Source organism: Camellia sinensis, chromosome 6 (assembly GCF_055761805.1).
Source record: "Camellia sinensis isolate YWXY chromosome 6, ASM5576180v1, whole genome shotgun sequence".
Lineage (NCBI taxonomy): Eukaryota > Viridiplantae > Streptophyta > Magnoliopsida > Ericales > Theaceae > Camellia > Camellia sinensis.
The window spans coordinates 81286592-81302567 of record NC_138966.1 but is presented as its reverse complement, the minus strand read 5'-3'; the positions used below and the strand labels follow the sequence as shown (position 1 = coordinate 81302567).

The window sequence follows — 15976 nt, the reverse complement described above, 5'->3', positions numbered from 1 at the left end:
CCTAATAGATTCAGGGAGATTGTTGTCAAATCTATTAGCATCAACAAATAAGTCTGTGATTGTGGAGAAGAAGTAGGGCCACCCAATATACGTCGTTGGCTATGACAAGAATAGCCAAACTGAGAGGCTCAGTTTTATTTCCTCTGCAATAACGATTATTAGCTTTGTAACATTCTTAGGTTTGTTTCTGCCAGCCAAGCTGTTGGAGGAGGATTTGAAAAAAGAGGATTTGGAAACTACCATCAAAGCTAGCGTCACAAGTTTGCAGACGGAGATGGCAACTATACGGAGCAACTTGGAGGCAATAAAGAAGGACATCGGGGAGCTTAAGGAGAAGAAATTCAGCTTCAAGTTTTGGTGAATATATGGATGGAGTTCCAAACGCTGCCAATTATTCTTGAAGGTGTTTAAATACAATAGGTTAAATGTCGCATTCCTTTTTAATGGTTTGTCGACATGCACTCCTCATGAAGTTAAACCATTAAATTTGTTGAAGACTTTTAGGATCCTAACCTGCAGTTTTCAAATAGCATCTATCTAATGTGGTGTTAAGGATGTTGGAAATGTTTGTCTTTAATTAAAAGGCACTTTTGAAATTCGATTTAATTGGTGTTATATCCGACCTTGTTGGAATAAAAATCAGAACAATTTCAAGTGGCATCTAAACTATTGGTGAAAAAAAGAAGAAGAATAAGAAATCACTACGATTTGCCAATTAAAATTAAATGCAAAAACTATTGAGTTTAAGTCAAAAATTATTTTACTCAGACCCATTCTCCAGTTGAGTTTAACCCAAGAAAAAAAAAAAACCATTGATTGTTTTACGATAACCATGAAGTAGTTCAAAATAATGCTGAGAAAGAGGTAATAGGGAAAAAATAATCTAAAGAAGAGGGAAAAAAAAAAAAATAAACCTTCAAAATTTGCTTAGAAAGAAAAGTTGTTAAATCCTAAAGGTTAGAAGATTAATTACAGTTATTGGTTAATCACAGCTAGCAGGAAATTAACCATTTCAAGCCAAAACTACAAGTTCCAAAAACAAAAATATAAATATAAATATAAATAAATAAATAAAATACAATCCAAAAACTAATCAGACTCTTCAACTATAATTGATCAGGTAGCAGTAAGTTGGCTGAAAGACCAACAAGAAAATGCCAACATTTTAGGCCAACAACAATGCTACTCCATTTATCAATATTAATTGACAATAATGAGACCTTGAAATTATTTTCCCCACCTTTTCTCCACAAATCCTAATATAAATCCAAGATCCAAACACAACCTAAAAGCTATGTAGTAATGTACATAAATTCCTACTTTCTAGCGAAACTTAAAATGTGGAAAAATAAAAAAATTCATATCTCCTGGGCCAAAACAAAATCAGTTTCAACCGCAAAGAAATATCACATTCAAGCAAAATGTTAGCCACTGAATCATTTGTCTTCCTTACTTTTTTCCAACAAACAATTGGACAAAATTAGAGCCAAAACAAATAAAAAAGAAACCAAACGACTCTGACCATATCAAACTAAGGCATAAAAACAAAGAAAAAGAAATCAAAAGTGATAAAAACTCCATCGCGATTGAATCAAAAAAATGCTATTTTTTTTTAACAAAAAAAATATTCCAAAAGCACCAAACAACTACCTACTCACAATCAAAACAAAAAATCATCAAGAATAAACCTCGAGAAATGTAGAATTAAACAATGATAAACAACTAGGGTCAATTCTAAGAAATAATTTCACATGGTCATTCATATATGGCACTAAACTTGAAGTAGATCAACAGAATAATTTAAATAAAGAATCCTAGATGCTGTTTTAGAATTATAGATTTGTCAGACAAACAATGAATTGGAAAGTGCATAGGGGAACAAAACATTTGATGTGAAGACTATATACATTTGACCCTGAAAGAAAAGAGTATCAAATTTATCATTTGCTTTAGTGCTTTGGAGTGTATTGATATGATATGAAAAGTGTAGGTAACATTGTGCAGAAACCCTTCAAAGTATTTGGATAGGCACGCACAAAATTTACATGTTTGATGAATCTAGAAAGTACCTCTTCTCTGTTTCAGTGTTTTGGGGTGTATTTATATGATATGAAAAGTGAAGGTAACATTGTGCAAAAACCCTTCGAAGTATTTGGATAGGCACCCACACAATTTGCATGTTTGATGAATCTAGAAATTACCTCTTCTGAAGAAGTTCGCCATGGCTCAGAGAGAGAGTTGCGAGTTGCTGAGAGAGGGAGGTGGCTGAGTTTGCTAAATTTAGGGTTTTGCTTACCCTTACATATAATGGTATATATGGGAATCAAAGTCCGTGCTCGGGGTGTTAGTTGTTGGTATAAGTATTTTGAATTTGTGAATTTTTTAATTATGATTTGAAAATACAGAATTTGCTTAGTTATGAGTTTTGAAAAAAAAAATTAAAATTAGAAAATCTGTTTGATTTAAAAACTTACAACTCATAACTAAACACACAATTCAAAATTTTATTTAAAACTCATAAAAAAATTTTGAAAATACTTTTTATTTAAAATATAAAAAATAACAGGTGCTAATTGCCAAAAAAAAAAAAAACACTGTTCTGGTCAACCAGCCGAACGTGTCGAAGGATGACCGAGTAAACGTGTTTTTAAAAGCAGGTGTCGAATCAATTTTTTAAAATTCCAACCAAACACAGAATTCGAACCAAGGTGTAGAATCACGTTTTCAAAATTCTACCAAACAATGATTCTCACTATTATTGAAAATTAATAAATAATCACTTAGCTTGGTTTAAATTTTTTGAATTTTTTTTTAAAAAAATTGAGCTTTTTTATTTTTCGTATTTTTAATAAATATTTTTTAAATTTTAAATATATTTTTTATGTTTTTAGATGTACCTTACTTAGATATATCTAAAAAGTAAAATATTTATAAAAAAAATTTAATGCACAATAATATAAAAATACATTGAATTATTATTATTATTATTTGTATTATTGGTAAAAAATCACAAATATTATACTTTTTAAGTGTATTTATATGCTAGATGTATCTAAAAATTAAAAAATTACTTAAAATATTTTAAAAATTCAGTGAAAATAAAAAAACACGAAAAATAAAAAATTTCAATTTTTAAAAAATTAAATTCAATAAATTGAAACCAAATAAGGTGGTGTTTATTCATAAATCATTTTTCACTCACTTATGCTCCACTTAGTCTAAATTATTGTTTTATATTCCAACAAATCCTATGGATAACATAATTACCAAAGTATCCCTAATAATAATAGGGTGAACCACACATTAATGTTCACATTGACAGTCTGAATATTCCATGATGTGAATATACACACTGTCAATGTGAACATTCGACCTATCAACATGAATATTCACATTATCAAATTTATTTAATGTGAATATTCACATCACTAAGTTGTTAAATGTTCAAAAAAATATTCGTAAGTGTAAAATTGTTAATCAAATGCCTTAATGGTCGAGAAATGAAGTTGCACATTTTTTGATAGTGTTACGATATCATAAAATGTGTAACGATATCATAAAATACGTAACATTATCAAAAAAATGTGTAACTTAATTTCTCAAACACAATTTGTCATAAATCTTATCAAAAAATTATGTAACACTTATCACAAAAATATATAATCCGGTGCATGCAATACACATTTTGTGGTATTAAGGGGAATGTTATGGTACACAAAATCTCAAAAAGTATACGTATCCATATTATGCATTTTTGTGATATATGTTAGGTATTTTTATGATAATTTTTTTTTTTGGATATAGATACGACAATTGTAAATGAATATTTTTGTGATAATGTTATGCATTTTTTGGCGAGAAAATATCTAAATAAAAAATACATAATATTACCACAAAAATAAATATATTACCACAAAACACGTACCATCACTCTTGAACCACAAATTATCTTAATTCTATAAAAAAAGATTATGTAATATTTATCATAAAATTACATATAATAGAATCAATATGGTACCATAGCATTTCCCATTTAAATTCTCGTAACCATGAACCTAAATGAAGTTCTCCTTGTACTTACAAATTTACCTACATATAAGTAAATAAATTAAACTAAATTTAAAATCCAATTGAATCAAATATACATGAATAAATATTCACTTTGTCTCAAATTATTTGTTTAGTGCATAATCAAAAAACTTAAAATTAATATATTTGATCCATTTGTATTAATTTAGAATATAATAATTGTTGTTTTGTTAGTTATTATTAATTATCTAGTAATTAGGAGTTCCAACATTAGTGAGTTATAGGTTAGGTGATGTGGCAGTGGATTGTTATACGTTTACGAAGGTCAGATTTAACTTGATTGAACCAACATTCAATAGAGGTTTCCCCCTCAAGGTGGGTCTCTTCTTTCCAAGTTCTTCTCTTTTTTTTATTATTATTATTTATTTTTCAATTTCTTCTTCTTCTCTTTGTCAAGTACTTTTTCTTCGTTATTTATTTATTTGTGTTAATGTGTTAATTTTGTTAAGAAAAGGGGACTGAACTTCTAATTACTAGCTAATGAATAATAATAACAAAATAAAACTTATAATATTCTAAAATAATCCGAATTTATCCCTTAAAATCAACCTTGCTCTCAAGGTTGAAATACAACTGGATGACATATTTTTTGAAACAAATATTCTATTCACGTATCAAAATTAAAAATAATATATATATATATATATATATATACACACATATATATCCATTAAAAAGTATCATATATTTCAAACAATTTAGATCAAAGATAGTATTGCTAATCGCAACTCACTTGTGATATAATTCTCACTATTATTGAAAATTAAAAAATAATTTATTCATAAATTATTTTTCACTCGCTTATGGTCCACTTTTAAGTTGTTTTTTATATTCCAACAAGTCCTATGAATAATATAATTACCAAAATATCTCTAATATTAATAGGATGAACTGTGCATTAATGTTCACATTGACGGTCTGAATATTTCATGATGTGAACATACACAGACAAATGCAATATTCACACTATCAACGTAAATATTCACATTTTCAAATTTATTTAACGTGAATATTCACATCACTAAGTTGCTAAATGTTCAAAAAATATTTATAAGCGTAAAATTGTTCATAAAATACCTTAATTGTTGAGAAATGAAGTCGTACATTTTGTGATAGTGTTACGCATTTTATGATAGTGTTATGCATTTTCTTATTCAAATATTTTCTAATCACAAAATGTGTAACAATATCATAAAGTATGTAACATTATTACAAAAATGCGTAACTTTATTTCTCAAATATAAATTGTCATAACTCCTACAAAAAAATATGTAACATTAATCACAAAAATATATAACAAGATGCATGCAATACACACTCTGTGGTATTGTGTATTTGTGTATTGTGTATGTGCTATAGTAGCATTAAGGGGAACGCTATGGTACACAAACCTCAAAAAGTGTACGCATCTTATATTACGTATTTTTGTGATATATGTTACGTATTTTTATGATAATTTTTTTTTTTTTTAGTAGAGTTACGACAATTGTAAATGAACATTTTTGTGATAATGTCACACATGTTTTGGCTAAAAAATATTTGAATAACAAAATATATAACGTTACCACAAAAATAAATAATATTATCACAAAATAGGTACCATCACTTTTGAACTTATCTCAATTCTATCAAAGAAAAAATATTTGTTAGTTATTATTAATTATTTAGTAATTAGGAGTTTTAAAGCTATGTTTGGCATAAATGGTTTGGGTTAAAATAGCTACAAACAGACAAAATTGATTAAAAAATTAATAAGATAAAATGTCACATTCAAATCATAATCATTTCATTTTTTCTTACAAAAATAAAAAAAAACCAAAAAAACTTATCACAAAAGAGGCTTTTTAACCCCAAATTGAACTCATTTAGCATGCAACACTTTTAGCCGAATACTCAAAATGTTATTAAAAAAACCAAAAAAGCCTATAATCTATATAAAAAAAATCAAAAAAATTATTTTCTCTCTATTTTTTACATAATCTTTTAGCTCGATTGAATCAACATTCAACAGAGGTCTCCCCCTAGAGGTGAGTCTCTTCTTTCCAATTTCTTCGTTTTTTTTTAATTATTTTTTTTCAATTTCTTCTTCTTTTTGTCAGTTTATTTTTCTTATTTATTTATTTATTTATTTGTGTTAGTGTGTTAATTTTGTTAAGAAAAGGGGCCTGAAGTTCTAATTACTAGGCCTTTATTTGGCATGGGACTAAACTGATGTTAGGGTTAAAATAATCATAAAAATATAAAATTAATAAGATAAAGTGTCACATTTAAATCATCATAATTTTTTTTTCAAAAAGCCAATATACTTCCCAAACGAAGCCTAGATAATGAATAATAATAACAAAATAATATTCTAAAATAATCCGAATTTACCCCTTAAAATTAACCTTACTCTCAAGGTTGAAATACAACGGGATGCCATATTTTTTGAAACTAATATACTATTCAATATCAAAATTAAAAATAATATATATATATTTATAAACACCCATTAAAAAACATCATATATTTCAAACAAGAGCAATGCTTTGCCTCGAATGGCTCAAATTTTTATTCACCGATCGTCCGGCAAAAGGGTTGACAATTGCGATTGTCAAGGTGACAACTGCGGTAGACAAATGTTTCATCCAGTTGTCCGATAGGTCGTCCGGTGAACAGAAATTTGAGCCACTCGAGACAACTCATTCGAGACACTAAGAACTTCCCTTCAAACAATTTACATCAAAGATAGTTTTGTTAATCACAACTCACTTGTGATGTCCAGATCCGTAGATCTACATTTACGTCATCATGGTTCATGGTTGTTGTCCTTGAAATTCTGTGGAAAAAAAAATCAATAACAGATATGTTTAAGTACGATCCAAATTTGTCCATCCAAGTGTTATTACCTTGAATTGCAAAATAATAATAATAATAATAATAATAATAATAATAATTAAAATTAAAAACTCAGAAATAAATAGAGATGGCAAAGGGGCGGGGCGGGACGGGGCCGAGGACTACACTCCCCGTCCCCGATCCCCGAAAGTGATAAATTCCCTGTCTCCACCCCCGATCTCCGATGGGGACCCATCGCCCGCCCCCGCCCCCGCCCCCGCCCCCGCTCCCGCTCCCGCCCCCGATTGGGTATCCTTGACCCCGAAAAATCCCCGAATTATTGTAACATTTCAGATTTTTTTTTTTGGTTCTTTTTTATTTGAAACATCCTATTCAATTTGTCAACATATTTTTAAATTAAAAAATTTGTAAACATCCTATTCAAACATATTTGTAACATATTTTCAAATTAAAAAATCTGTAAACATTCTATTCAAACATATTTGCCAACATATTTTCAAAATAAAAAATCTATAAACAACAAAATAGCATTTGTCAATATATCCTATTCAATATTTTAAAAAATAGCATATTCAAATAGCAAAATAGCATCTGTCCACATAGCATCTATAAACAACAAAATAGTCCCAAGCACAGCCCACACAAAGGAAAATTCAATAACCACATCACAAGCACAGAGAATAATTAGATTAATGTTAACCTTTATAAAAATAATATGGATTGAATTAATGTTAGGCAACATAACATTAGATTACTGGAATTGAGAAACAAATTAATAATAACTAAACTAATGGATTGAATTAATGGAACTAAGAAACAAATTAACTAAACATTTGAAAATATCAAAGAAACAATTAATAACTAAGCTAATGGAATCATCAATTTTCTTTCTCTGTTTCTTTTCTAAACTGTGTTTAGAACAATTATTATATTCAGCCTCAGGTCACAATTATATTCAGCCTCAGGTCACTATTTAAAAAAAAAAAAAAAAAAAACAGATATGTGCAAGATTCAAAATAGTGTTTAGAACAACTTCAACTACCAATGAATGTTTGTGAATTTTTCAAAATCAGGTCAAAATTGGTCTCTCTCTCAATAGAATGATGAAGGTCGAGAACTGTTTTCCTTTATGAAATCTTCACATAATTTTGACTTTAGAACACACCAGAAGAAGTAGTAAAATACACTCAGAAGTCACAATCAATAAAGAGAAAATATCTAGATGAGCAGATTGTGTAGCCAATCCTAGTGGTGTTTCTTTCTACACACAGAATCGCAAACCAAATTTCAGTAGTGAGCAAAAATGGAAGATAATAGATGACAAAACTCAACACAACTGCAATATTACACTGGCCAATACTGCAGTTTAAACCCATGGTTACGATTGCCATATTCAATTTGGCTAATTTCTCAATATCATCATCAGGCTTGAAATATAATAAAAAAAATAACTGAACTAAAATATCAAGTCCCATAACTTTGAAATCCATGACATAAACTGAGATTACATATTTTAACAATAAAAACCAGATCATATATATATATATATATATGTATATATTTAACAGATCAATAATAGATCAAGAACTCAAGTGATTAGGTCGTCGAAAACAAATCAATAACAGATCATATATGTATATATATATATTTAAAATAAATAAATTTAGAGAAAAAAAAAATAGAGGTCGAAATCTCTTGAGAGATACTATGTGTACACACAGATATATATCTATATATATATATAAGTATATAAATCCTAGATCGAAATCCCTAGAGAGAGAGAGAGAGAGAAAGACATACCCTTTGAAAATCGACAATGAGAGAGGATCGCCGGTGAGGGTGGAGTGGCGGTGAGGGAGCAGCAACCGTCGTGTATGAGAGAGAGAAAGGGAGGCGAAACTCTAACCAGCAGTGGCGGTGAAGGAGGAGGATCGACAGTGAGGTACGAGCGATGATGACGGAGGATCGGCGGTAGTGGAGGATCGGCGCCGTTGTTGTGTGAAAGAGAAAGAGAGGAAGACAAAACCCTAGAGATAGAGAGAGAGAGAGTAGGAGCAGAGATGAGAGAGACGACTTTGGCCTTGTTTGGTTTGTGTTTCCCAAAAATTTTTGAAAAAATTCTCTACAAATAAGTTTTCAAAAGTAATCAAACCAAACAAATTTTCTCAAAAAAATTTTCCAAAACTTGTTTGGTTTACAAGTTTTCCAAACAAATCTCTCTCTCATACACATCAAATCAATCACTTTTTCCAAAACTCTCTTTCAAAATAATTTTCCAAAACATCTTTTGAAAAAAATCAAACCAAACAACTTCTCGTACTTTTTATCTCTAAAACTCATCTCCCAAACTCAAACCAAACATATTGTGTTTGTGTTGTGTGTGAGAGTGTTCAGCCAAAACCCTACACATACGCACAAATATATATTATATAAACAGGGGTAAAATAATAATTTTGCATTAGGGGCAAGTGGGGTGGGGATTAGGGCCAGGGTCAGAGGCTGAAACATGTACTCCCGTCTCCGGCCCGAATATCATCTGTGATTCAATTTTTAATACTATCTCCAACTTGTCGGGAGTATTTTTGTAGAGAATAACTGCTCAATTCATGATCGGGAAATCATGTCGCCGTCGGGTCGGGTCGTGTCGGGTTCTGATTGCCATCTCTGCAAACGAAGTGACGAATCTGATGTTTTTTTCCTTCTTTCGTGTTTTCGCGATTCAAGATCTGTGCAATGGCGCGTGAATTCAACATCATAACTGACCCAGAAATTGTGCCGCCTCCGTCGTCAGGAAAGGTAGATCTCATACTAAGCTACTACGGTGAGTCAAGTGTATGAATCTCTAAGCTAAACCCAAAACCCTAGTTTGAATCAAAAAAAAAAAAAACCCAAAACCCTAGCTCTCAGCTCCAGTCATCTCATCGGCGGCTGACCTTAGAAGACAGAACCGTAAACCCTAGAAGCCTCTGTTCTCATCTTCAACCTTGGGAACCCTAATATACATAAATCGAAGCTGTATCTGTAATTCGATTCAAAGATGCAGCACGACAAGGTCATATGGCAAGTTATCAGGCACAATCACTGCAGTTTCATGGCCAAGTAAGTCTCTTTCATCTGAATCAATTCTTGATTTTGCTTCGCATTCGATTCCTTTTTTGATTGATTGGTTGATTTTGAATTGGGTTTCTTCGTATGTTAGAATAACGACCGGGAATTTCTGTCGAAACCCGTATAACGTGACTGGGATTTGCAATCGGAGCTCTTGCCCTCTAGCTAACAGTCGTTACAGCACCATTCGCGACCACGATGGTACTAATTCCTCACCTCTTCTGCTTATTCGTCTTTGTTTTCTTGTTTTCTATGCTCAATTCTAATTCTCATTCCCTTCATTTTTGTGAAGATTAGAACTTTGTAGCTAATCTTGAATGCATACTATGGGTCAACTGCTATGGGTCACAATCAAACACAAATATGGATCGTAACGAAAATCACTAGTTTCATAACCCATTTTGATTTGATATTGTGGTGTGATTTCAAATTATTTATTTATTTGTATTTTGGGCTGCCGTTGCCTAGGACTAGCCATTTAGTAATTTAAGGTAATGAAAGATGGGTTGCTAGAAAAAATTTCTGCGACTAAAGTAATTAGAACAACATTTTCCTTTGATCTGTTTACTGGTATCATTTCTCTAAGCTGTGGAACTAAACATTAAAAATTTTAGGATATACATTATAAAGAGATGTACGCTTTTAAGTACTTGTAATTTTTATGGAGCTCATTTCTCTCTCCTATCCTATCTGATCTCCAAATCACGAGCAAAGATCTTAAAATGTAAATTGCAGGAAAAAAAACCCCTTCAAGAATCTTATTTTCAACCTCTCCTTGGAAGTCTCTGTTTACCACTTGTGGAGCACTAGGGATGGATAACAGAGTGTTTACTGAGAAAAGGAGAGTAACTCCTGTACTTATTATAGTTATATTGAAGAGGACAAGATTCAGAGTGTCTTCTTCGAGGCTGGAGGACAAAAACCATTCTAACTGGAAAATTTGCATGGTTTTACTTATCTACTTTGGTTATAGCTTAGAATTCTACATAATAGCAAGTTTTGATTTGTACAAGGGAGGATGCCCCTCATGTGGTCTGTGCTTTCTTGTTTATTCTGTATAGTACAGTAGTATAATTTCTACTCTGCCTTCTCCTGTTGCCGTCTATGAGCGGAAACAAAGTTGAGGCAGGCTATGAAACAGATTGTTATTAAATCATGAGAAAAAGGTAGGCTTTCGAGTGTTGGTATTTATTTTGTATGGTAAAACAAGATTTTTTGGTGTTTCTGGGGTTTGCAACTTCTAGACTACTCTAGCCCTTAGCATTTTTTGATATCTATTTTTTTGGGGTTTGAAACTCTTTCACACTGAAATTTGGCACATGCCATCTTTATATTATTTATGTAGGAAGTGTTAATGGATCTTATGCTGTCTAATTGTCTCAATGAATCATTTGTACATGTGATGGGATGTCAATGTCTGCGCATAATTGAATGCATGTCTCTAATCATCATATTTATTATTATTATTTCATCTTTTGATGCTTTGCAGGAGTCTTCTATTTATATATGAAAACTATAGAAAGGGCTCATATGCCAAACAAATTGTGGGAAAGAGTTAAGCTGTCGAGAAATTATGAGAAAGCCCTTGAAATTATTGACAAGCATATGGTATTGTAGTTCTAGCACATTCTAGCAGTTTGACTGGGATTTTGATTCATTTTTATATTAATCTGGAGCACATTCAATTGCTTAAAATCTTTTCTTGTTTTGAATTGATAGATGTATTGACCTAAGTTTCTTGTGCACAAAACAAAGCAAAGATTGACTAAAATGACTCAGATGCGAATACGTATGAGGAAACTTGCTCTAAAAACGAGGTTTGGATATCTCTTTCTCTCACTGTTCCCCCACCAATATCTGCATGGTAGACCATGATAGTTATAACATGCCTGATAATCATCCGGTGTGTGGATTTTCTGTTTTACTTTCAAAATCTTTTTTCAGATTATCCTGTGCTGTTAGTTGTTAGCTTGAAGAAGCAAAATGTGTCTTTGCAGGTTGGCTCTAAAATACCTTGCATTTGGCATGATGAATGCTGTATTTGCTACAAGAAGCACAACTAGCATATCAATATTTACATTTACAAAGCCTCGTGTAGAATCATGTTACCTTTCCCACTAGGAAAACAATTTCCAAACTCGTAATGAACAAAGCTTCCTAAACTAATTAAGACTTAGCTACTTCCAAGTTCCAAACTAGTATTGAATTTAGGAACACTCATAACCCAGGCACTAATTAACCTAGAGACTAAATAAATATATATCACAGAAATACTCATAGTCTACAAAAATACCAAATTCCTTTGACTTTGACAAATCTTAAATTTTCCAGATCTAATGTAATTGGAATTGTTTGTCTATAACCAAACCCCTCAAAATGGACCTTTAGAGAGATCCTCATTCCCTAAACCCTATCTTTTTGTTGGTACATATAAGCTTGAAAAGTTTATATATTTTTATCACCATTTTTAGTCACAAACACCAATGCAAATAAGCCCCAAAGCCTACTTTTCTGTAGATATATATTAATTTTGGGTTCGCTACTAGTAGAAGAATGTTCCCTGTGCTTGTCCTACATCAGCCTGACATAAAAATAACTAATGTAGTTATGCTTTCTCTTATATGTGAATCCTCGTATGCGGGGAAGATGGTTCATTTTATAGCAATAAATGGCCGATATAGACCCTTCTTGACAGTAGTAATCTGCTCTTAAATTTCATTATATTATATTGTCAGATGCCTTCAACCAATATTGTGTATTTGACCTTCCAGTCAAAAAAGTTCCTTCACGACTACTGTTTGGGAAGCTGTAGTTCCAAACTTGACATGATCATTATATGCAGTGTTTTTTAAAGCAAAAAGTGAACAGAGGCAATAAGGTGCCTTGAGGCCTAAGCGTGAGGTAATGAGGTGAAGTGACATGATGCTGTCATCAAAGCAAGGCGAATGTGGATGATATTTTAAAAAAATGAATAAATAACATAAGCAAAAACTTAATAAGTTTAAAAGCTTGATGCATGTAACATTCAAAAACTTAATAAGTTTAAAAGCTTGATGCATGTAACATTCCAAATACTAAACATTAATAAAATATAAAAACATTCGACAAAATGTGACATTTCAAATACCAATATCCAACAAAAAGGGAAGACATTGAACAAACACTAACATTTTGACATATGAAAACATAAAAACGCAAAATAATTGATTAACTTCTAAACAAAAATTTCATTGTCAATCATGGCCAAAGTAGTTGTTTAGCTGAAGTTTAGAAAAACAGTTCAACATTTTTAAAAATATATATATAAAACAAATAAAATAAAAAAGATAAAGCCCATAGTCATAAACTATGAATTGATGTGCATACGACATCATATGCTTGTTACAACTGCACAGATTCTTTTTCGTCACACTCATTTAGTTTGCCCGAAGTGACAAACTATGATCTAATGTGCATGTCATATATTTATTACAACTCAAAAAGTAGATGGTTGAGATTAAATCATAACAGGGGAAAATTTCACCGCCTTGAATGCCTCAGCTACCTCGGCCTGAGCCTAAGGCAACTGCTTCAGTCTTGCCTTGCCTCGCATCTTGCCCAAGCCATCACTTAGGCACACTTTTCAAAACACTAATTATATGCATGCAAAGAAGTGAGAACTTTCTGTCATTTTGCATTATACTGTATTAATTAACTGTAGAGGGTTTTTGACAGAATATGTAGATGACCAATAATGCCATGGTGACCAATTTTTGGTATGAAATTTTGGATACCATTTGATATGTTACCAATGCATTGGTTTAATGGGCTTCACCTTTCCCATTAAACCAATGCATTGGTGACACATTAGATGGTATCTAAAATGTGGTACCCAAATTTGGTTACGGTAGCATCGTAATTGATAGTTGATATAATCCCTACTTGACAGAATAGTACTCTTACATTTCATTATTTTGTTTATGCTGCTTATCATGCATTAGTGAGTTGTAATCTCTTATTGCTTAAGGTTTGGGTTCTTTTCCAGCTTTAGCATATGTTTATTTTCCGTTGTTTGTGTTGCTTCCCAGGGAAAAGATAATGACAATGCCTAGGAAAGAGAAGAAAAGAGAGGCTAGGAGAGAGGAGAAGGCTGAAAAGGCAGCAGTTTTGGATAAGGTTGTAAAGCCATTCTGGTCTTGTGCTGTTATTGCAACCTGAATATGTTGTCTCTAGAGCTCTCATTAATGCTGTTGACAATCCTGCAGAGTATTGAAAAAGAATTGCTTGAACAACTTAAGAGAGGAGTTTATGGTGATATATATAATTATCCTGTAAAAGAATACAATAAAGTTCTTGATATGGACCGACTCCAGGTTGCTAGTGAAGATGAAGATGAGGAGGTATTGCATAACTTATTGATATGAGCCCGATATGAAATTAATTTTGTGATAAAAAAATATTGAGGAGAACGAAATTAATTTTCAATTGAAATAAGCAGGAACCTGAGATTGAGTATGCTGAAGGCTATGAAGAACTTGAAGAGGAGGATGACATGGAGGATTTTGGTGGTCTCGCAATTGACAAGTCTGATACAGATGTTGACAATGGTAAAAGCTCTTATAAGCGTATTTGTCATTATTAGTATGCACAGTTTCTTAGAATGTTTTTGGTTGATGTGATTTTTCTCAAATGTTAATACATGTTTTGTATACACGTGCGCATTTCATATATTGATTCCCATAAAATCTTTTTGGCGTATTGGTTGATTATGTGTTTGTTGCCTATCGGAAGTTAAACAGTGGGCTATTTGGCTTTAGCAAAACTGCCCATGTAAGTATTTTCCTTTTAAAAAGAACATGAAATTTATTCTAGCATTGAACATTACAGATGCAGTTGGAATAGATGATGATGATGAAGAGACAATAGCTATTGATCGGAAGAGACTAAGAAGAGATTCTCAAAGAAAGCTTGAGAAAGATGAACCTCGTGCCAAACCAAAGAGAGTTAGAGTACTTGTTGAGGTAAAGATTATCCAGCTCCATCAAGTTCATTATAGTTGGTTCAGTGTTCTCAATATAAAAGTCATAAAAGGCAATTGGTAGTTTGATCCAAAATAATAACTTACACAGCCCTATGTTGCTAAAGACGTGAAAACATTGAAAAATTTTAGTCTAAAGTTTCAGCCTATAATCTTTTTAACAGTCTACCCTTATCACGGTAATATAATTCTACGATTCGATGACACACTTGATGCTTGGGCAAGTAGTTAATCCTAAGGAAGTGGAAACTTTGATGAAGATGATGGGCCATTGCATGTTTTTTTCTTCATTTCTTGCTAGGAACGTTCAACGATTTTGAAGTATGTTGTGCTAACATCACAAAAATATTATTTATTTGTCAGGTTGAGCGCGAAGATATTGAGGAAAGATCTGCAGTCCAATGAGACTCTGTGCTTTTTTTTTTTCCCCCCTTTCTTCCCATGTATTTGGACTTTTAAACCAGATAGCAGTTAATTATATCATCAATTGTATTAGTTAGGGTTTGAGCTTGTCTTCTCTATAGGCAGAAATCAATGCCAGAGCGTTCCTGCTTCTAGGCTCGATATTTCTTTTAAATTTGTATGACAAGCAGGGAGGCTGCTCAAAGAGATGTGATATTTGGTGGTTGTCATTTCGATTTTGGTTCAATTATAATGGTAGACTAGATTTTGATCTTTCTTCATCTTCATCTTCCTCTTCCTCTTCCTCTTCCTCTTCCTCTTCTTATTATTTGTTTTAGATTTCCCATTGTATTATGATATCGCTGGCCGTGGAAAGTGGTAAAGCTGACTGTAGAAGATTGAAGGTGTGAAAATAGGAGAAAGGAGGGAGCTTTGTGGAGAGTATTAGGCCCTGTTTGTTTTGGGGTGTAGAAGGTGGGATGGGATTAGGATGGAGGTAGAGTTCATTTAATGTTATGTTTG

The 15976-nt window shown here is 31.8% G+C and overlaps 1 protein-coding gene across 1 annotated transcript; it reads left to right on the top strand.

The window, feature by feature from the left end:
• The first annotated feature begins 9641 nt into the window (after window positions 1–9641).
• On the top strand, window positions 9642–15727 carry LOC145792727 (uncharacterized). Its single transcript, XM_082874072.1, has 9 exons — window positions 9642–10026; window positions 10127–10236; window positions 11525–11643; window positions 11755–11852; window positions 14103–14190; window positions 14280–14414; window positions 14513–14621; window positions 14902–15035; window positions 15416–15727. The coding sequence occupies exons 4-9, from the start codon at window positions 11806–11808 to the stop codon at window positions 15455–15457; spliced, it is 555 nt and encodes a 184-aa protein (XP_082730198.1). The 5' UTR covers window positions 9642–10026; window positions 10127–10236; window positions 11525–11643; window positions 11755–11805; the 3' UTR covers window positions 15458–15727.
• Window positions 15728–15976: the final 249 nt, after the last annotated feature.

Coding starts and splice junctions, on each gene's coding strand:
- LOC145792727 (XM_082874072.1), top strand. CDS start 11,806: ATGACTCAGATGCGAATACGTATGAGGAAACTTGCTCTAAAAACGAG. Junction 11,853..14,102: donor AAACTTGCTCTAAAAACGAG/GTTTGGATATCT, acceptor GTTGCTTCCCAG/GGAAAAGATAATGACAATGC. Junction 15,036..15,415: donor GAGTTAGAGTACTTGTTGAG/GTAAAGATTATC, acceptor TTTATTTGTCAG/GTTGAGCGCGAAGATATTGA.